The following is a 22,174-nucleotide window of genomic DNA, read 5'->3' as shown; positions in this document are numbered from 1 at the left end:
TTTTTTTTCAGCTACAGTAAAGATTTTTTTTTCAAACAAACAGTTATAGTAAACAGCTTCTGGCCATGGTGTCTTACTTCCCGTGGAATGATGACAACGCGGCACGCGCGAGGCCAACATTCGGAGGCAAATGTGTACCAAAGACGATAAAATAGTGCTTTTTTGAGATAGCTTCAAGACGAAGCTCAGAAGCTGTGAGGAGAAGCCAACTTCAGGAAGTTCTTGGTCCGAAAAGGCAAAGTGTGTTGCATGCACGGAAAAAAAAAAAAATAAAGCTGGCGATGAATGCAGAAAGAAGGCGGTGTTTGGGTTGGCAAGAAAGAAAACACAGTAAAAGTACTGCGAAGAGTAGGGAAGGGAAGAGAAGAGCAAACATTCACTGCACGGCAGCGCGAAGCATATGGAAGTGGCGGCAAGAAATGAAGGCACGGCGGCACTGCTTGACAAACGGGACCATTTGAAATTTCCCAGTTCAAAAAAAGACAGTGGAAATTTCATTTTGAACCATGCAATTGAATAAATCAGATGGTTTCAACTGGGTTTGTGAGAATTGCATATGCTGTCATGTAAATCAAGACACATACACACGGATACTTCACACACAAGAAACACATATTGTATAAAGTCGGACACTAATAATATTAACTCATGTATACACATCCATACAACACATTTCTGCTCCTATATATTGTAATGTGCTTTGTGCCGAAAGTGAAGCGGAGGAAATGGGAAGTGTGGAGGAAAAAGGAGCTGGTCGGCCTGGCTTTGTTGAGCTCTCCCCCCCCCCGACAGAAAATGTCTTAAATAGATGCCCCAGACGTGCTCAGCGCCTGCTGAGAACGTAACAGTTTTGGTGGAGGTGCTGGGTACTAACACGGATCCCTCTGGTCTTCGACGGAGCCACAGAGTTGTTGGATTGCCTCCCCTTCCATTGGATATGCCTCAAGACGGCAACGCCGAGCAAGCAGCACCCGCGGCGAGCCACTGGCAGCATCACCGCAAACCGTGCACCTTTGCTGGAAGGTCCGATGAAGACGTCGATGAGTGGCTTACTAATTATGAGCGGGTAAGTTGGTATAACTGATAGGATGCTACTGTGAAGCTAGCCAACGTCGTATTCTCTTTGGAAGCGACAATGCTGATTTGGTTCGACGACCATGAAGACTCCCTTAGCACGTGTGGACGTTTTACAGAAGAGATCAAGAAGTGTTCTGGTGACGGATCTGCCAAAAAGAAACGTGCCGAAGAAACACTGCTTCAACGGGCCACCTGGTGAGACTGGCACCATGTGCATCGAAGACATCATAAAGTTGTGAAGGATAGTGAATCCACGGATGTCTGACGAAGATAAGTTTGGACATTTGCTTAAAGGGATCGCTGAAGATGTCTATAACTTCTTTATTAGCAAAGACAGTTTGAACTCTACTGCTGATGTCATCAGGCACTGCAGGACGTTCGAGGCCTTGAAACTTCGTCGTATTGTCCCGAAATTTGGGGTCTGGCCAATGCTACATTATATATACCCCATTTATGAGACTGTCATACTGGGGTCAGTGGCGCTTGCCTATTGATCGCAGTTCCATATAATTTTGACCGCAGTGATTGAGCAAATGATGAATGCAGTTTAGTAGGTCATAAGCTGCAGACAGCTCTTACGTTAATAACCGTATTGTAGTCCTGCCTTATTTGTAGAGTATGCAAATGTTCACAGAGACTGTGGTTCCTCTTGATGCCCAGCTGTGGCCACTTCCAATCTCGTGGTTGCATTTTTCCACTTTCCAAACTACCACTTGAAAGCAAATGGGATGACTTGTAAAAACCACTTGCTTAAATGGCACCACTTGAAAGTGAGTTGGACCATTTACAAAACCACCTGCTTTGAAGTGGCACCACTTGAAAGCAAGTGGGACCATTTGTAAAACCACTTGCTTTGAAGTGGCACCACTTGAAAACAAGTGGACCATTCGGAATCCCACTTCATATTTTCACCTGGGAAGGGACAATAAGAGCGGGATAAAAAGTATTTGTGAGCGTTTCTTTTATAAACCAAGACTGTGTTTAGTATATAGCCGATTAATTACCAGAGAGCATTCTTAGAGCCATATGCCGTCACTAATAACTGAGAAGTAAAGACCCTGATAAAGTTAAGATTTTTGCTAGTCAGAGTTGCTTTACTATAGATGGGTTCTATTGTATGGCAGCTGTATGGTGGCAGCCACTAGAGATATATATCTTCCAATATTTTTACATATGGCTCTTCTACACTTTGGCTCTGCAATGCCTGCATGACTGCTAATGTTCCGACTGAGTCACATGTTTCTTTCATAACCTGTGAAGGCTAAGTTTAGGGCTTGGTTATTTTCTGGGCATTTAGTATGACATATGATTGAGAGTGTGAATATGGTCTATTGTCCAGTGCCCTTTACTAAAGCCTGCATTGTTCTTAATTGAATTATAAGGTTGTCCAGATTCCACTAGTGGTTACCTTTGTAAATACCTTGTGGGAAACAGTAAGGTGCCCGGTCTGTAATTTTTCAAATCCTTAGGAAAGACTGACCCGTGTATGCAGTGGTTTGGTCTAAGACTTTTTTTCCCAAGCATTTCTCTCCAGTAAAGCAGAGCACCTGGCCGGGAGAAATCTTGTATCTATTAGAAAAGCAGTGAGTACCCCAAGACATTGGGCATCGAACGCAGTGCCTCCTGAATATGTGAGAGGCATGCTGTGCCATGTGCTGATGGGGATTAAACTTAGCACCTCCCGAATGAGAGGGGTATATACTTTGCCATGTGCTGACAGGTAGAGAAACAGCTATGCTGCTCTTAATTAGCTTGGTATGTAGAAACTTGTTGGCTAATGGTTAAACTAGCATTGAGGAAAACAGTGCCATAAGACGTGCTTTGGTGTGAACTCCAGAATGGGGGTCCTGAATTTGCAAGGTATTGTCCGGCCAACTCTGTGGTGAAACTGAGCCGATGGTGGCATGCTTCAAAGGCACTTGAAATGTTTTTTTTTTTACATTTGTGGGGTGGGATGCGCAGTCGGCTAATATCAAGTCATCCATGTATATGAATATAGATCTTACCTTGCCCTACAGCACAACTCAAGTTCTTGGCCAGTAACGGAGCAAGTACAGATGCTTAACACTGGTGCAACTTTTGACCCGAAACAGATCCTCGATTCTTGCAAACAAATCATCACTCCAGATGGTAACAGTAGAGTGTAGATAGAAGCTCAAGGTTTCAAGGAGACTGAACTGAAAAACCACTTATGTTCATGAAGGGTGTCTTGTCGTTATCGTCAGCTATGCATATTTTGAGACATTAATTCAAGACACTTGCAGTAGTGAAAACAGGTCCTCTAAATTTGCACTCTCTGCGTAATGAGCACAAGGATTTACGTACTTCAGTTGACCAACCATGACCTCACTGTTGTGGACAAGATAGGCATATCAACCAGTCGACACAAACTGATGTCCTTGCAAAAAGCTAGACACCGCCTACTGCCGACTACTGCATTTTAATGCACTAGTGTGATGATGTGGAGTTAGAGGGCTGGTTAGCTTGTTTTTACAAAGAAAAACCAGGAAAAGGTTTTTTTTGCGTTTGTGATCCCTGCTGCTACCTTCTCCACCAGTGGATGCAAAGCCAGCCCAAAGAGTACTCTGTGGCATTGTCGCTGGGCCACAAAGCTATAAATGTAGCAGTGGAAGAATGAAATTTTATTGACATCTATGCATACTTTCTTAGTGAAAAGTAGCATGAAGGGAGTATGACTGACAGACAAAAAAACAAGGACAAGTGTTATCCAGTCCTTAGCCTAGCTTTTGGTATTGGTGCATGTATGCACACTTCCTATTTACATATATCTTTTCCAAATTTCAGATGAATTCAGATACCCTGTATACCCTTTACTGGCTGATTCCCCTTGCTACTGTCCACACACTCAACCAAAGGAATTACACAGCATACTCTAAATTTAACCCTTTGAATGATATGTACACAATTGTGTCCAAAGCGAACTTGCAGTTTTTTTTTCAGAGCGGCCTGCACCTAGCAGTGATTGCTTTGTTTCAGATAAATTTGCCATCCTTCATATCACAAGTAAGCTGGTTTTTTATGCTGCATAGCTAACGCAATAAATAATAATTCATGAAACAGTGAGCAGGGTAGCACGTCGTTCACCATTTTGTGCAGACATATTTTGCTGCCAGTAGTAACTTTTTTTTTTTCACAGTTTCAAGCGTAATGTGCACCTTTGAAATTGAAATTATTTCCACAATCCTTTGGGCGTTTATGTGATGATTCACAGCATTTCGATGTTGCTATTTCCATCAATTATGACATTTCATACGAAATTTCGCACACCCCTGTAAAAAATTTACCGCTAGTATTTTGCCCTTGAAAACTATAAAACTATCAAATTGTCTTTCTTAAGGCCTTAATGTACTATTTTGGCAGAAAAATAGTTCATATCAATGCAAACAAATAATGGCATGTCAAAAGTTAATTGTTGTTACCCTTTCTTAGTTCTGCCCAAAAAGAAAGTTAAAACCCTCGTCAAATACTATCTAATAATGCAACATCCAGGCACCATGTATTTAAACCAGTCGTACTTGTGCATGTCTGTATTAGGGGACAAATGGAGATAAGTCTGCCATTATGACGTTTTCTTGCAATAAAGCATGCAAGAGCAAAGCAGCAGACTACTGTGTTTCAGCTCTTATTCCAGCCCCTTTGCCACGAGTATGTGCACCTCCTGTATGAATATCATATACAATTGAACCTTGTTATAATGAAATTGAAGGGGCCCCACTATTTCTTCGTTATAGCCGTTGCTTTGTTGTAGTAGTATGTGACCTTGGTGGCAACTTTCGCATGTAAGTGGGTTTATATGCCACTCTGTATAACAAGGGCAAAGCCGGAATTCAGTGTGCCACTGATATGCATAGGAAGAGCCTTCAACACATGCACCGAGCACCCATCACGAGGCCGAATATACATAAACCAGCCGAATATGTCAGTCTTGCCAATGTGCGCCCGTGCCTTCTGCTGGTTTCATGAATTTGTTGAGTCTAGAAAACGGGTCGTAGAAGAATAGTGCCATAGAGGATACGTAGAGGCCTACTAAGAATAATAATTAGCTTCATTTGCTGCTTAACTTCAATGCTGCGAAAACAGAAACTAAACTGCACATGGAAGCAGAAAGTGAACACGTTTGCAGTGGGCCCTGTGCAGTGAGGAGGTTGGAGAATGGGGTGGCTGAATTTAGTTAGTGGGGTTCACTGAACGTTCGTTATATCCTATTGTACGAAAATTTTATTTAATAAACACAAGATATTAAATACATGGGCTTCCATGGGGCTTCCAAGGGGAATCGCTCTTCCTGCGTTATATCCATTATTTCGTAAAATCATTTTTTATAGTGAGGTTTGACTGTAGAATATAAACTGTATGTGTTTGTATTAGTTGCAGGGGTTATTTCCTTGCAGCCAAGCATTCTTTGTAGCATAACCAAGAAGAAGGATGGATAGCTGGCCAAGTTGGTAATAGTAGTTCATTGTGGGTAGTACAATGTGAAACAGAAGAAAAACAAACGCAGAAGACGACACAGATGAGCGCCGACTTGCTACTAATTTATTTACCCAAAAGAAAGAGCTATAGTGTGTGAGCCAGCCTTCTTTATTGCTCGTTGATAAAGAGGTTTCATTTCTTGATAATTCATGATTATGACTTGGGGTAAAAAGATAGAGTTTATAGGGGTTTAACATCCCAAAATGACTTAGGCTATGAGGGATGCCATAGGGAAGTGCTCTGGAAATTTCGACCACCTGGGGTTCTTTAAAGTGCAATGACATTGCAGACTACAAGGGCCTCTAGATTTTCGGCTGCATCGAAATTCGCCGCCGGTGCCGGGATCGAACCCGCGTCTTTCGGGTCAGCAGCTAAGCGCCATAACCACTGAGCCACTGCGGCAGCTAAGGGACTTAAGAGGTTGAGGTGGGGGGAAATATCCCTTGAAAGTGCTGCGTGAAAGTGCTTTAGTCTCTTTTGTGTCACATGGCTCTCTTGTATGAAACGCGTTTTTCTCAATAAAAAATTCGTTGCGAGTTAGCACTCGTCAGTGTCTTCTACTTTTGTCTTTCATTTGTTTCGCACTGTACCACCTACAATGAACTGCATAACCAAGGCCTTTCTTAACGGAGAGTTGGAGAGAGCTGAAGCGAGTTTAATGCATTTTACAGACTCTTTACCAGTGCTGCATTTTACAGACTCTTTACCAGTGCATTTTGGTATAGCGTTAAAGCTAAACTACCATTGTTATCGGCATCCATTGGGGCAGAATGTGCTTGTAAAATAGCCCTACCAGATGCACAACACCGTCTGGTGCCACTGACATAAACTCAGTTTCCTTCAGCATTCAGACTTGTCCAGATGGCATAGGAGATATGTATTATTGATCATTAAACCTCATGGTGGTCATGTAGATGTGCTCATTATTAAAACAGCATCGCACATAACATCGTTTAAGAATGTAACGGTGAACGACAAGCAAAGTGTCTACTTTTGACAGTGTGAAAAGAGCTTGATGCAGCTTGTTCTCGAGCTAGTTGGTTTATCTTATGAAATATAAGCACTGGCACTGAATGGGATTAAAAACTAAATGGAGAAACACTAAGGCACAGACTGTTACTTGTGTGTTTTCAACTTGTTTTGTGCTGTTGCTTACATTTACCTTACAATATGAACCAACTAGATTGAGAACATGCCATCCAGCATACACAACTTTATGCCTGCCCTATTCAAAGAGATAACCTTCAGTAACGCTTATATACAGCTAAAGAATGATGTACCTGTATGTGCTGGTGGAGAATTGTTAATCGGGAAAGTTATCTTAGCGCATTTGTGGCTGTTTATTCATTCTGTTTACAATACAGTGTAGCGGGTTCATCTATATCAGTCTGTTGAAGACAGCATTTACTGTAAAAGTACCAAACATAAACTGGAGAGTAATAGTTGTCCTTGTTTATGCGTGGTACATCTGTTCCAGTGCATGGTGTTCTATTGTCTACCAAGCGTCCATATATGTGATATATTTTATAATGGTCCATCATTAAGGTCCTCGCAACCAGTATACTGTGAAGTTCACTGGTCACTGATCATAGTCGAAAAAAGAATGGCATTTCGGCGCTGGCATTTGCCAGTTGCCTCGTCGTGAACAAGGGAGCTGTAGCGCTCGCGAAATTTCATTCATTTTCGCGCATGAGCAGTGACCAATGAACTTCATCAAGCATGATTTCTTACCAGACGGTATGCTGTCAAACCATCGATTAAACCTATATACTGTGCCGTGGCCCAGTAAAAAAAATGCTCAAGATTTCTTGCATGGCTTAAAGTGTGCACAAAAAATTTTCTAGCCGGTATGCTAACGAGGTTGTGTTCGCCTTTCTTTTCATCACCACTGTACTGCTCATTTTCCATGCTTTTGCTCAACAGCGGTAAAGTTTCTTTCTAATCCTTGCCCCTGTTTTTGTGTTCCCTTACTCTGTCCGTCGTCCGGTTTTTTGCGCTTCCAAGTTTACAAGATGCAAGCTGTCTTTTTGTTTTGGTATATCAACATCACCTAATGTGTCATCTGTTTAAAACGATCAGAGCGAGTCATGAAATTTAATTAACTCAATGCAATGTTTTGCTTTTCAGGTGGGCCAAACGCCAATGCATTATGCCATCCAAAATTCCGATCCCTACCTGCTCAAAACGTTACTTCAGTGCTCTCCAAACCCGCCATTTGAAATATGTGTGAGTATTGCATCCATACATGTGCATGCTTGTGCATAGCATGCCCATATTTTCCTCAGAAAGAAGGTATGGAAGATAAATAAATCTTATCTCTTACGATGTTTTTGATCAGTTATATTAAGTGCATGTACAGTCACCACTAAGGTGCATTGTACTGACTAGATGAAATGGATAATAAGTAAATTTGATAGCAAAGCTTAGGGACATATATATCATGCAAATTTTAAAAAAGTAATGCAATGCCAGGCCACGGAGCGGGCCATCAAGGACGTCGGGGCCCAAGGGCAGGTGACCACCTGATGCCTCACGCCACGAAGACCTCTGCCTTCTTTTCTGAAAAAAAAGTTTGTCCATCCATATTGGAGGCTAACGAGCTGTATAAAACTGTGGTAACATTTGTAACTAGCTTATATGGCTTGAAATATAAATGCAGTTTGCAAGATTTAGTAGGGGCGTGCAAATATTCGATAATTTCAAATATTCGGTTGAATAGTGAAGTTTTCGATCTGATTTGAATGCCTATGGGAGTGAAATACGCAGTCCACAGCCAAAAAAAAAAAAAAAGAGCATTGCATGCGATAATGGGTACTTGTAAACCTCAGAAAAGTTTCTCTGGCTTTTCGGCCGTCCCTGGTGAAAGAATGTGTTTCATTCTTTCATTTGCTCATATTCTTCCTCTAAACATAAATACTACTGAATTCTGGAAGATTTTGAGTGAACATAAATAAATAGGCATGCATGTAAGTGTCGAGAGCAGAATTTTTAAGCGGATGTCGCTACTCTATGCAGCTTGAATATAGCATGCATATTTGAGATTTGGGAATGCGTGGGCATGTCTGCTAATATAAGCTAGCAGCAGCCACGAGCGGCTGAGGTTATCAACCACTGTAAAAAAAATGCCATAGCCGTCTTTTTATTACATCCGCTGATGTTCAACACAAATGGCAAATGACTTCGCACGACACATCTAGTGCTACAGCCTGGAGATGCCGAAATCAGAGATAGAGCCGACCGCTAATTCACCTTACCGTAGTCTTGATTACCTGAAAATGTCTTCACAAGACGTATGAGGCGTGTTCAGAAAGAAACTGAACTTTTGAAACAGTGTGCCAACCGGCAAAGCACACGTAGCGGCAGGTTTAGACAACAATTTGCCATTTGCCGCATTTTGCTCTAACCGTTAGTTGGCAAGCTACCGCTGCTGAAGTGAGCTCGTGCAAAAGCTGTTTATCGGATTGGTGCCAAACTGACAATGAAAGAGCTTGAAGAACAGTGTGTGTGCGCGTGCGTGCGTGCGAGAGTGAGAGAGAGAGATTTTGCTACCAACTTTGCAAAACTCACAGAGATGAGATGTCTCAGTTGCTTAGCCAAGCATACAAAGAAGACTGTATGAGTTGCTTGCAGTGCTATGAGTGGTTTAAGTGTTTTGAACATGGCAGAATGTTGGTCGGTGACGATCCCAAGCCTGGACAACCTTCCACATCAACAAATGATGACCATGTCGAGAGAGTTTGTGCTGTGATTCGTGAAAACTGTCGTTTAACTGTTTGAGAAGTTGCTGACAATGTGGGCATTAGCGTAGGATCATGGCATCAAATTTTGAGTGACGAACCTGAGCTGCGTTGTGTCAGTGCAAAATTTGTGCCATGCTTGCTGACTGACGATCAGAAACAGATTCGTATTGAAATCAGCCAGGAACTGCTTGCCACTGCTGAGGAGGCTAACAAGCTGTATAAAACTGCAGTAGCATTTTTAACTAGCTCACCTAGCTTGAAATATAAATGCAATTTGCAAGATTTAGTAGGGGTGTGCAAATATTTGATAATTTTAAATATTCGGTTGAATAGTGAAGTTTTCGATCTGATTCGAGTTCCTATGGAAGTGAAATACGCAGTCCACAGCAAAAAGAAAAAAACAGAGCGTCGCATGCGATAATGAATACTGGTAAACTTCAGAAAAGTTTCTCTGGCTTTTCGGCCTTCCCTGGTGAGAGAATCATAACAGGCGATGAGATGTGGGTTTATGGCTGTGATATCGAAATGAAGGTGCAGTCATTGCAGTGGGTGGGCAAACGGTCTTCTCGTCCAAAAAAAGCATGCATGAGTTGGTCAAAGATCAAGGTGATTTTGGTTGTTTTTTTTACTGCAAAGGCATTGTCCATCAGAAATTTGTACCACGTGCTCAGGTAAACAAGGAAGTCTACCTGGGAACTCTAGGAAGTTTAAGGGATGCTGTGCACAGGCAGAGGCCTGTATTGTGGAAAAACCAGACTTGGATGTTGCATCATGACAATTCACAGGCTCATGCGTAGCTCCTTGTACGCAGCTATCTAGCAAAACATCACACTCCCGTTGTGCTCCATACACTGTATTCTCCAGACCTAGCCCCAGCAGACTTTTCCTTGTTTGCCAAACTTAGAACCACGTTGAAAGGACATATTTCCAAGCCATAGAGGAGATTCAGGACAAGAGACCTGAGCACCATTCCAGAAAGGGCGTTTCAGGAGGCTTTCCAAAAATATAAGAAACAATGGGAATGGTGTAGCACGTTCAGCGAACTCCTCTCCTATTCAAAAATCCAGTCGTCAAAATTTGTGAACGAGGAGGCTTTGCGCATGCGTAGGACGTTACTGGAAAAGTGGTCCATTCCAGTGGCTATATATAAAGAAGCGCTTCGGAAGGGCCTTCGAAGTCTACCTTTAGGAAACTTGGCGGAAGCTTGTACCGCGATCAAGGTCAAGGAACACCGGCGCCGTTTGTCAACCTCCGTGGACAGTTCCAGCCTTTTTGGGGGCTTATTCGGGTATGTACGGCTCTATCTGCGCTTACAATATTATTATAGTTGAGTATGCCTACTTAGTCTTGCTCCTTTTGAAATAGAAAATTCGTTAGACATGCAGGTTAAATGCGAGCACTGACAGTTCTGCAGGTCATCATTAACCACAGCGGTGGACTAGTATGGAAGAGAGAACCCATGGTGTTTATTTTCTTTGTTGCCATGACCTCCGTCTTATTTTCAGCCAGATATATTCTTTATCAAAATACAATTCATATTTCAGCACCATTGTTTTGCAGTGCGTGCAAATAACATAAGGTGTGTTTATCCGCAACTGGAAATATTGAGCTCAGATATCCCGTTTAAAAACCCTTGACAGTCCACATAAAATGGTTCGTGTTTGAGCCGTGTGGTGGGTGAATTGAAGCAATCTGAGCAGTGTGAAGAAGGCCCTCGCCCTCACCATTTATTATGGTCTTTGGAGATGTTAAAGTTTCATTTCAAGGCTCAGAAGTAAACCATATAGTCAGATGACTATTAACCACAGCTGAACGGTACGACGAAACAGCGCTGACGGACGGGACAGAAGAGGAGACAGACACCAGACACCAGCGCATGTGTCTCTCCTCTTCTGTCCCGTCCATCAGCGCTGTTTCATCGTACCGTTTAACATGAACCAACCAGCTTGACTCAGCCCTCTCCTTGGACCACAGCTGTACACAGGCCCTATGTTGACGTATGTATATGAAACTTCATTTGCCATACAATAAATTTCCAGAATGAAACAAAAGCAGAGTTCGCATTTAAAATGTGACTAGTCGAATTCCGGGGGAAAAATCTTAACTGCTCAAACTGATTTCCAATTGGTTACAGCTGGAATCAACTGGGAATTGTTCCATAAACCAGTTGGGAACTTTCGCACACATCCATGTATATAGTTTATTTAAATCTGAAAGGCAGGTATTGTGACTCAAAGCTGCACATCGGCTATAAGAGACGCCATAGCGAAGGACTCCGTATTAATCTTGGTCAAATGGGTACAATGTGCGCATACAACACAGCCCACGAGCGTTTTTGCATTTGCTCTCCATCGAGATACGGCCACCACGGCCGGGGCTCGGTCCAGCATCCTTGGGCTCAGCAGCCTAACGCCATAGCTAGTGAAACCACCGAGTAGGGACATGAAAATGTGAGGTTATCTCATACATCATAATCAGGTATCCTCAATGCACATACTACCATATGCCGTAGCGATAATTTTTTTCAGTTAACATGCAGCACTGCATCGGTGCCGACATTGTGCCGGCTCATCTGCGCAGCAAATCCGGCAACTGCAATCAGCAGCTGTGATGCTGTGACCAAGTGATGGTTCACAAAGACAGCTTGCCGAAAACCGCGCCGTCCGGTGCAAAGCAAGAAACAGAGTGGGCCGGTACCGCTTCCTCCCTGCATTTCTTCGTGTCTATTAAGACATTTCTATTTTTACCATCGTGATTGAACACAACTGTTAGCACTACCGTCACTGCTGCCTCACCCTACCGCCGCTGTGCGAAGGACTCATGATGCACGCCGAACAACCAAAACGTGCCCGAGATTTCGTGGTGAACACAAAGGTAAACATATTTCTCTGCACTGCATGCGCATGAATCATTATGAAGCAGGCCCTCGAAGCCGACGCTGACCTAGGTACCAGGATGAGCCTGAACCCAGAAGAACTGTGCCGGCTTTTGGAGTTTTGCTTAAGCAGCGCAGCTTTTTCTTTCAAAGGAGAATTTTATAAGCAGACCAGCGGCACTGCCATCGGCGCCGCGATCTCGGTGACTGCTGCCAACCTGACGATGGAGGCCATCGAAGAGAAAGCGGTGATGTCGTTCCAAGAAAAACCAAAAGTTTTCATTTGTTAAATTGACGACTGTTTCTGCGTTCTGAAGACATCGCAGGTCGAAAATTTCCTTGCACACCTCAACTCAGTCAAGCCTTCTATTCAGTTCACAATGGATCGAGCAGTGAACAACACTTCGCCATTCCTGGACATATTCATAAGAAAAAGGGCAGATCTATAGTTTGGCGTCTATAGGAAGCCAATCCATACCGGCCGCTACCTAAATTTTAATTCCAACCATCCTACTAGCCACAAGGGATCCGTCGTCTCCTCTCTTCTGAGAAGAGCAAAGTCAATCTGCTCCTCCGAAGAGGAGAAAAAAGCAGAAGCCACCGTTCTCGCCGACCTACAGAAGAATGGCTACACACGTGGCTTTATTCAACATGTTGGTCGCCGTCAAGTTCGGAGGACAGGGGGACCAGCCAACAATGAAACAATGAAACGCGCGCACGTTGTGCTTCCATGTGTGAGGGGAACCAGCAAGGCACTCGCACGCATTCTCGGAAAACATGGAATCCACATGGCTCACAAACCTGTTTCGACAATAAGCCGTTTCTTATCACGACCGAAAGACTGCGTCCCCAGAGAAAAACAACCGGGTGTCGTCTACAAAATGCCATGCTCAGAGTGCCCAGCTTCATACATCGGCGAAACAAAAAACCTCCACCAGAGAATAAAGCAACACAAAAATGACATCCGGCTAATGAATTCAGAATCCAACCCCCTCGCCGAACACTGCGACCGCGCCGACCACCAGATAGCCTTCGAGGAGGTGAGCGTCTTGGCCGTGGAACCAAACCTGGTCAAGAGGCGACATGTGGAGTCATGGAACATCTGGCTCACAAAGGAGGCGATGAATAGGACTCCAGGAACGCTCCCCTCCGCATGTGTTAGTGGACTGCGCCACGTGCTAACAAAGGGAGAGCGAAGGCAGCAACCTGCTGCTGCTGCTGGCACATTTCAGTCACCCCCTGAAGAAGGGACCGAGTTGGTCCCGAAATATTGGGTAAAGTTTAAAATATTGGTTGGCGTCAGTTTTCTCTCAACTATCTCAAGAAACCAACCAGGCGGACTTCTGTCGAAGATGTTTTCGTTCATTATTGGTAACTGTATACATGTACTGTAGTGCATTTGCTTGTATTGTGGTATTTAAACTTGTTTTATGTTATGGTTTTGTTCATGTGTGAATGCCTAAATATGTATATTTGTCAATTGTCAATAAATATGTGTGCACTGAAAATTCATTTTGTAATTTTTTTCTTGTTAACGCTTGTATAACATGCACCATCTAGCAATCAAAGAAACACTGCATAAGGAAAACAATTTTTTTCACGCAGTTAATTGTTCTCTCTCGAGCCAAACTTGGATTATAATATCTTAAAAACCTAGGTACATAAACAAAAAAAAACAAGTAAAATGAAACTTGTTTGAGCGCCCCCACTGAAAATATACTTCCGGTGTCCCTGTTCTCAACATTTGACCTCTTTATTTTGTCTTAATATCTAATGATCAGATATGTACTCACATCTTTGTTTCTACCATTGCAGAACATTGCTTACAAAAGTTTCAAAATCACATGCATTCTTCACCCGTGCAAGCACTGACGAAATGTGCGAAGTACTCTGTAGCAAAAATTTACAGAATGCATGTTATCAGAAAACAAAAATGTTGTATCGCTATGTCATGACTAAGTCACCTGGTGGTATTATCAACGATGGGGCATGCACGTCCCTTCATATCTTCAGACATTACTGTTGATTGGCTTTCGTGACTGCGCCGAAAGTTTTTTTTTGTAGACACCCGTGCACCGTACACTTTTGCTGCAAATAGTACATCACCGCCTGTTTAGGTAATATGTCCACGAGGTTTACAGGTCCTGCAGCATGCATGATTCGAACCTGCTAAAAAAGAGCAGGAAAAATGGTATCAAGGTGGGCATTAGTGTGTGTTTGGGAGGTATGATCTGCACACATGCACAAGACGAGTCGGGGATTGCGGAGTATTAAACAGAGCAGTTGACAGGGGAAATTATGGATTATGGGAAATTGGGAGACTTTTTTTTTACGAATAATATGGGAGAGAAAAACACGCTGCGATTCCCAAATTCGACGATTTTGCTCTCAGTAGTAGGAATGTGGCTGCGGCAGTGTTTTGTTCCTGCCATGCGCCTTACCCAGCGCACTGTGGGGCCACGCTTCTGCGGCCAGCTAATCATGGTGGGTGTGCAGCCAAAGCCCAGACTCCATGTGGCCTCCTGCCAGGCATACGTTCCATACAGCGGCTAGATGAGTAGGTGTGCTGACCAGCAAGGGACAATGCGTTCCGTACGCCTTCATTTCGTGACAACAAAACTGGCGCTGTAGTTTCCACCCGGCACTAGGGTGCGGGTCATCTGCTTCTTGTCACGATATCATTTGTCTTTCGCTCACTTCAGTTTTGGCTCACAACGTTACTTTTTGCACTGACGATCACTAGACACAATGGCTGAAGAAGATAGAGACTATTTCTTAGCGAAACGCTAAAGGTACGAGACAGTACCTACTTTACTTTCGTCCATTTCCATCAGCTCAAGCGCAGTGCAGTTTGCAACAGACCCAGTGCTGAATGGCAAAAATGAAAAAAAGAATTTTATACCCGGCTTAAAGTTAAGGAAGATACCTGAATTTCCATTGGTTTTGTGCCGCGGTGACCCGAATTGTTTAAAAAGTGCAAGTTTCCCACCAACGGGCTAACAGGAAGGTACCACCTTCCGCCTTGTGTGTGAATGCCACTTTGAGGAGCCGTTCATCGAATGGGTTACACATCTGTAACTCAAGGTAATGAATGCTTTTAGCTTACCACAATCATTTTCTACGCAGTGTGCTATGTAGCGCAAACGCTATATAGGCAATGTTAGCATTTTTTGGGGGCCGGTGCACCCGTTCCACTGTGGCCGCGGCCACATATGCCAGCCTGTGTGAAAATGGGAAGCCTCCTGTTCCGACTTGTGCTGCTTTGCACAGCTTCAGATTGCTTGCACCTTCGTTCACTCGGTTAGTGTGACAATTAATTGCATACGCGAGTTAGCCTGACTTCACTAACCTCTTTCCCTTGGCACAAGTTGCCATGAGATAGGATGTGTGAGCAGCATATAAGGCAAGCTAACAAATCGCGTCAGCAAGCTTCAACCTGTTGCAAGCCTTCATTTCATTCATGGGCAAGACCTCCCCCTTCCTGAAAAAAAAAAAAATTAAGAATGGTGCATGATTAAAGCATGAGGAGAAGCAAATATCTGAGAAACCAGCTTGAACGCATGGACACATCGTTTATTTCACTATAAGTGCTCGTAAACACTCCTATGTCTATGATTTATTTTATTTTGCTCATTTATTTATTCGCTTCACTTAGAGTATCATTTTTGAATATATAAGCTCATATTCTATCGATCAATCGTTTTCGATTCGCGAGATCCTTGTTCATCGGGTAAATGCACTAAGCATGCATTATGTTGAAATACATGGTATATGGTTATATGGCGATGAAGACATTTCCAGAAGAGAACTGGAAACAATTGCCGTAATGGCGTTTGAACTTGTACTCAGGGTATATGGCCTTCTTGAATACAGTACTGAGGGAAAAAGATATACAGCACCTATCACAGCCGAGCTGAACGAGTCAAATAATCCAAATTCGGCATCACTGCTACTATATTATATATACATCTCTCTCTTGTTGTATAGTTTACTCGCTATAAAATCATGTGCACTTGAAAATAATTGCAGTGGATTGGCTTCATGCAGGCATAGCAAAGGCCTGAAGGAGTGGGCGCAAACTGGAGTTTTGCCTGTGGCGCTGCTGTTGCATCGTGAAAAAAGGGCCCGCTTTTCCCCTGCCAGCTGGCACACTAGTAGACGCGAGCAGGTGCAAGTGCAGTGCCCAGATCTGCACCTGCCAGGTGTCTGTGCCCGCGTTACCCGCGATTACGTATCGGGTCATTCCACGCCAAACATCCCAGACGTTGCGCTCGACCATCACCAATTTGTTAAAAAGAATTCATGGAAACTTATCGCAACATGTGTAATCTAAGCCTGAAATATTTTTGCTGAAAAAATATTATTTGTGAGGTGACTTCAGTTTGAATGTTTTGAAAAGGTATGAAACCAGGCACCGCTCAATAATTGATAAAAGACTGAAATTTTTATAAAACACTCCACAATTTTTTTAATGACATTTGCACAGATTCTGGCTTTCAATGATTTAGATCAAACATTTTTGTAATTTTTTTTAGAATTGAAGTAAAATGCAAAAATTATAATATTTTGACATAAAAAATATATCGACTTCCTCTAGGAAATTAGGAAATAGTTCAATTATTTTGAGTGGCGTTGGAAAATTTTGTGTTTATTTCACGTGTGAAGCACATTTTATGACTTTTTAATGTCTTCTCACTTCATGTCTGCGGTAATTCTACTATTGCAGCTACCGTAGACATGTTTTAACACTGCTTTCTCTGTCCCGCCCGGTGTGGCGAGCAACAGCCCGAGTGAAACAGGGAAAGCCACGTGACTCGTGCTGCCAAGTGATGTGAGCTCACTGGTGTGGCAGCGTGCACACCTCAGCCATGCAGCTTTAGTTTTGCACATCTAGAAAGCCGGAATTTGTTGCATCACAGCATTGAGCAGTCGCATATTTTGAAATTCTAGAAACTTATATGGCTGTTACTAATGACCAATTACAAATATCCTTATTATGGCGAGATGCGTGACTGCATAGATAAAAGTTAAGTATTGGAAATTTGCTAACCAATTTGCTAGTTAACACTGTTGACCCTTTATCTTGGTGCCTGTCATCACTCGCTCTACTATGTCGCAGAAGCCATGACTGTTTTCAAATGTAACTGGAAGTCTTTGTTGAAACACCGGTGTATATATCTGAATGTATATATGATTTTTGTTTTTAGGATGCTATAGTGCCATCTCCATTGCAAGAGGTACTTAACAAGTTTAAGGTAAAAACTTTGATACGCTTCATTTGTATCGTATAATCTGCGACTATGTTCTTGTAGCCTGGACTGTGTGACGCCATCCGGCGGCGTTGTATAGCAGATGTCCGTAGAATTGTTAACATGTGGTGCCGCACTGATGGCTTTGTGGTGAGTACAAGGCGAAATGCCAAGACTGCTCAATCTGCATGTCAGCTCTGGAAACTTTGCTATATCATTATTAGCTCCTTACACCCTTTATCTAGGATGGTTACAGTCTCAAGGAACTTGCTCTGGAGTCTGGGCATGAAGAAATTATAAGCCTGATCCTTGGAGTTGAGCCATCAATGGTAGTGTATGCAGCTCTTGTATGCATGCATCAGAAACGCATAATCTATTTCAGATTAACTAGATGTCACAATTTGTCTTTTAAATCACTTTTTTCATTATTACTCGGAAACATAATTGTATTTAAGGACAGACAGCATTGTAGTGGTTGCATTAGCAATTGTAGTGGTTGAATATAGCATTTGTGAATTTTTTGAGAAGGTAGTGATGTGAAGTGAACTTTTATCTATTCTCCATCACTACGTGTGACAGTACTCTATTTTTTTTTGCAGCGACTTGTCCATCATGTGCTTGCAAGAAATGTTGAGAAAGTAAGAAAGATCCTTTGTACAGAACGGGTGCATTTGAACTTGGACCTTCGAAATATGGTAAATGTGAGGTAGTTTTGTTGTCTTTTTATTAAGGAAATGGGTGAATTGTAACCTACATCCTTGAGCACCTGAGGTATTTGCTGCAAATGTTAATGCTTCTGCTGTGCTGATTGGCAGCTTGCCTCTACATGCTGCAGGGGTGTCAGGCTTTCAATACATGGTCATACAATTGCTACATGCATCCCTATCAAGGTGTACTATCTAAAGCAGTGAGTCAGAACAGACATATGGTTTCAAAGCCCAGAGTGCTTTGGGCTACTAAAGCTTCTGTGCACTAAAAGTTGTATCTTGAGCTACACTCTGGGAACATCTGCTCATTGTTATTAGCATTCAGCAGTTGTGGTTGCGATGACTTTGTGGTTGCAGTGACTTTACTAAGAGTGTCCAGTGTTGCAAATTTGTCTGGAAAGTGACCAACCAGATTTAGGCACAGCTTACACCACACTGGGCTCTTTGCCAGAGAAGGACTCTGTTCTGACAATGTGAGCCATTGCTATCATTTTTGCCTGTTCATTTGCAGCAAGTGAGATGCTGTTGGTAGTGCACTATTGGCATTGCATTCAGAATTGGGTAGTTTTTTTGGAAACTATTTAAGTGGTTTGTAAAGCTTTCATGACTCAATGAGTAAAGTAAAAAATACACCCCCCTCCCCCAATTAACTCATTAATCTAAATGTGACGTAGGTGCACTAGTACAATGCGTATGCACCCTTAGCATAGGTTACTTATGACAGTTTTACTGACAGCGTAAGCGGCAGCTGGCGTGATGCAGTTTCTGCCTTTCCACTTCCCTGCAGTTTCCGTGAAACCGGTTTGCTTCCTTTTGACTAGGCTGCACCAAGCTTGCTACCCTCCGTTCCACTTGACTGCAACTGGCATGCATGGGTTTTGCCCGGCTGCAGCTGCCGCGAAACCGGCTTTCCTCCTTCATCAGGACATATAATGGCTTTTTGCTTATGAAAAGGAAAGGGGTTTTCCCTCCTTCCACTTGGCCACCTGCAACCCCTTGCCTATCACCCCCTCTTCATCTTCCCTCTCCAACTTTTATTTCACTCCTGTGAAAGTGGAGAGGGGGATTTACCTCTCTCCACCTTGCCACCTGCCATGGTTGGCAGGTGGCAGCTGGAGGCTTCATCTGCAGACAAGATGGCTTTTTTCACTAACGGGAATCTAGTGCTATAGCGCACTAAAAAAAGAATAGTATCTTCGTAGATCTGGTTCAGAGGTGGTCACAGGTACATAAATGCACATTCACTATAATAGAATACAACTTAAAAAACAGCAGCTGTTAAAGTCCGTGACGTCCTGTGTTACTCCACTGACCAATCACAGCAGTAAACGGAATCAGCTTTTTAATTTTTGATTGTGTTAAACTAGCCAGAGACATCAAAACTCTTGAGCTTATAATTTTGTCTAGTGGTTAGCTTCTTGTTTAGGTAACAAGAAAAGTTTTAACAACAGACTACTTTTTTGCTGTGAAGGAATTCTGTGCAGATGTCCTAATGTGGAAGGAGCTTTACTGCAGACTTAACAGTTGTATCCAACTATAATCTCAAATCACTCTTCCATTCTGAAAGTGAACAGGTAAAAGTGAGGCTGTTTTGATGCATGTAAAGTGGTCCCCCCTCTAGCAGAGACTGCAAGTGACCGCATGTTTCACAAGTGTTAAATCTAGTTGGATTTTTTTTGCCAACAAATCTTATAAATTACTGCTTAATTGGGCCACAGTGCAGCACATGTGCATTGGGATTCATGTGGTGCTAATTTACGGGCTTTGGTGGTTTTGTTACGCATTTTACATCGCAACATATTCCATGAAGTGTTTTGTTCGCTACCGAAAAGTGATTTGTTTTGTTTTGTTCGCTGTGCTTGCAGAGTGACCAAGGTGCTCCAATTCTGTACTATGCCATTGCGAACAAAGATGTTGACATTGTGAGGCTTCTAGTGCTGTCTGGTTGCCACGTCTTTACACTGATGCGTGACGCAGACAATGTAAGTGAAAGCTGTCTTGAGATTACATATGGTGACCAGCATAACTTGCTGCTTGTTTTTCTACTCGAACAGCAAGAGATTCCAGTTCTTTTTTCAGCACTCAGTGCTGAAATGAGCCCAGAATTAGCTGATGCGCTGATGCCAAGGAATTTGCTAGGCCAGCAGGAAGTCATCAGAAGGCTCTTGTACAAAGTGAGGTCATAATCACATAAAATATCTTTCTCTCTGTGTGCGTATGTTGATTAAGTGTCTTCTTTTCTAATGAAATGCACAGAGCAGGACAATTTTAGAAGTTGCTCTCGACAAAAGAGTCCCCCCCAGGACATTTGAACTCCTATTGCACAGGGGTGGTGCCGAATTGCTGGTTGGACGAAACCAGGTAAGGAAATTCAGCATCACTAGTGGACCGTTGGCAACACAGTGTTTTGATTCAGTGTATAAATGCAGCATCAGGCTCATTTCTCTTGTCACTTGCAGTGGTAAAGGATAACTTTATTGCCTTTTGCCGCAAGAAGCATCTGCAGTAGAAAGCTGGAATGTTGTACTGGTTTAAAAATTTATCTGACGAGTATCAAGTATACTGCCCTACTGCATGAGCTAGGTGCACATGCCGTATATGAGTATGTTAAAGGAGTACAGTCACCAAATCTTTACTGGCGTGCTTTCTTCTTTCAAATGTTATGTTGCACATTAGTATACATGATTCACCCTGTGGTATTCGCCTACAGCCACTATACTCGCGGACAGTTTTTTGTGGCTATGCAGTGGAAGCTACGAGGGCGAGGCACAAGGCTTTCACAAGTGCGCTCTTATCCCGCTCTCACGAAGGAGAGAGGCATTTAAGCTGGCGGCGTGTGCCAGTAGCTTCCGCAGCATAGCCACAAAAAGCTGTGCTCGAGTATAAATAATTTATGACTGAATTTCTTTTTGATGTTTTGGATTTTGTTTCAACTATGCAATGACTGTAACGTAATAAGGTCTGTTTAGGTCGATCACATGAGGCATGAAAAAGCTGCAATATAATCACTGATACATAGTTTTAATTTGCTACAATGCTTAAGCCAGCTTGTTTCAAGAGATAGGGCCTAATTACGGAACGATAAAATCACAAACTTCTCAAATATGGATCAATTAGCCTCGCTCCTATTGGTCGGCCGTGGCCGGCGGCCATATTACTTTTTTTTTTATCATGGGCTGCTGCAGATTATGTCACGGATGTGGCAGAAGTGGTGATGGTGTACACCTAATTATGCAGGCAAAAATTGTTTTTTTGTGATCGCCTCGAGGCGGTCAATTTGATTGTTGCGTTTGTGACACAGAAAATGGCAGCGGTGTACGTGGCGATACATCTGAGGCAGCTGCGCCAGTACGAGCAACTGTGAAGAGGGCGCACGAAGATGATGTGTTTGATTTGCCAGACGAGCTGTTTCAACACCTTTTTTGACTGGTGAAGCATACTGCAGAGTGGCTGTGCGACAAAGTTGCCGATGAACTGGGAGGTGTGTGTGCGAGTGCGCTGTTGGTGCGGTGGCAAGTGCTGTGTGCACTGCGGTTCTTTGCCACCGGTGGCTTTCAAGCTGCTGTTGGTAACGAGGTGCACGTCGGCCTTGCACAACTGACGGTGAGCAAATGCTTGCGGTGGGTGTTGGAGGCAGTCTTCAAAGTTGCTGTGCAGAAGGTTATTTTTCCCCGCAAATCACACTTCGTGGTCGTCTTCTGTTTCCCAAGGGAGAAGAAACAGACAACCACACATCACATACTGCCACACTTCACCCTTTGGCACGTTTGTCATCGATTGTAAGCGCCGAACAATACAGACTTCAACAAGTTGTCTTCGTCGATTTCGTACCAAGCGCTCGTTGCAAGTTTGTTCGGCAGACCTGTAGCCTTCACTGCCTTTGTTCAGATTTTTCTGTGCACTTAGGTCAACCGCACAGTGCCTTGATTTTAGATGCCGCATAAAAACAATAACTTATAGGTGTGGAATCAGCTGTTTTTGCACAGAGCACCACACCACTGCGGAAGCAAAAGTTACCCACCAGCAAATTTA

General features: G+C 43.1%; 1 protein-coding gene across 8 annotated transcripts in view; it reads left to right on the top strand.

Annotated features, from left to right (window-relative positions):
* LOC144113914 (uncharacterized) overlaps positions 1 to 22,174 on the top strand; it is a 48,218-nt gene that overhangs the window by 4,009 nt on the left and 22,035 nt on the right. For all 8 annotated transcript variants that reach the window (XM_077647304.1, XM_077647302.1, XM_077647303.1 and 5 more), the window contains 8 exons: positions 7,699 to 7,797; positions 17,394 to 17,441; positions 17,499 to 17,585; positions 17,681 to 17,764; positions 18,035 to 18,130; positions 20,008 to 20,124; positions 20,197 to 20,316; positions 20,399 to 20,503. In XM_077647304.1, the coding sequence (XP_077503430.1) occupies positions 7,699 to 7,797; positions 17,394 to 17,441; positions 17,499 to 17,585; positions 17,681 to 17,764; positions 18,035 to 18,130; positions 20,008 to 20,124; positions 20,197 to 20,316; positions 20,399 to 20,503 (756 nt within the window). The remainder of the gene's footprint in view (positions 1 to 7,698; positions 7,798 to 17,393; positions 17,442 to 17,498; positions 17,586 to 17,680; positions 17,765 to 18,034; positions 18,131 to 20,007; positions 20,125 to 20,196; positions 20,317 to 20,398; positions 20,504 to 22,174) is intronic.

Source organism: Amblyomma americanum, chromosome 1 (genome assembly GCF_052857255.1).
Source record: "Amblyomma americanum isolate KBUSLIRL-KWMA chromosome 1, ASM5285725v1, whole genome shotgun sequence".
Taxonomy (NCBI): Eukaryota; Metazoa; Arthropoda; class Arachnida; order Ixodida; family Ixodidae; genus Amblyomma; species Amblyomma americanum.
Note: the sequence above shows the minus strand (reverse complement) of the source record. Positions and strands in the feature narration are given on the sequence as shown.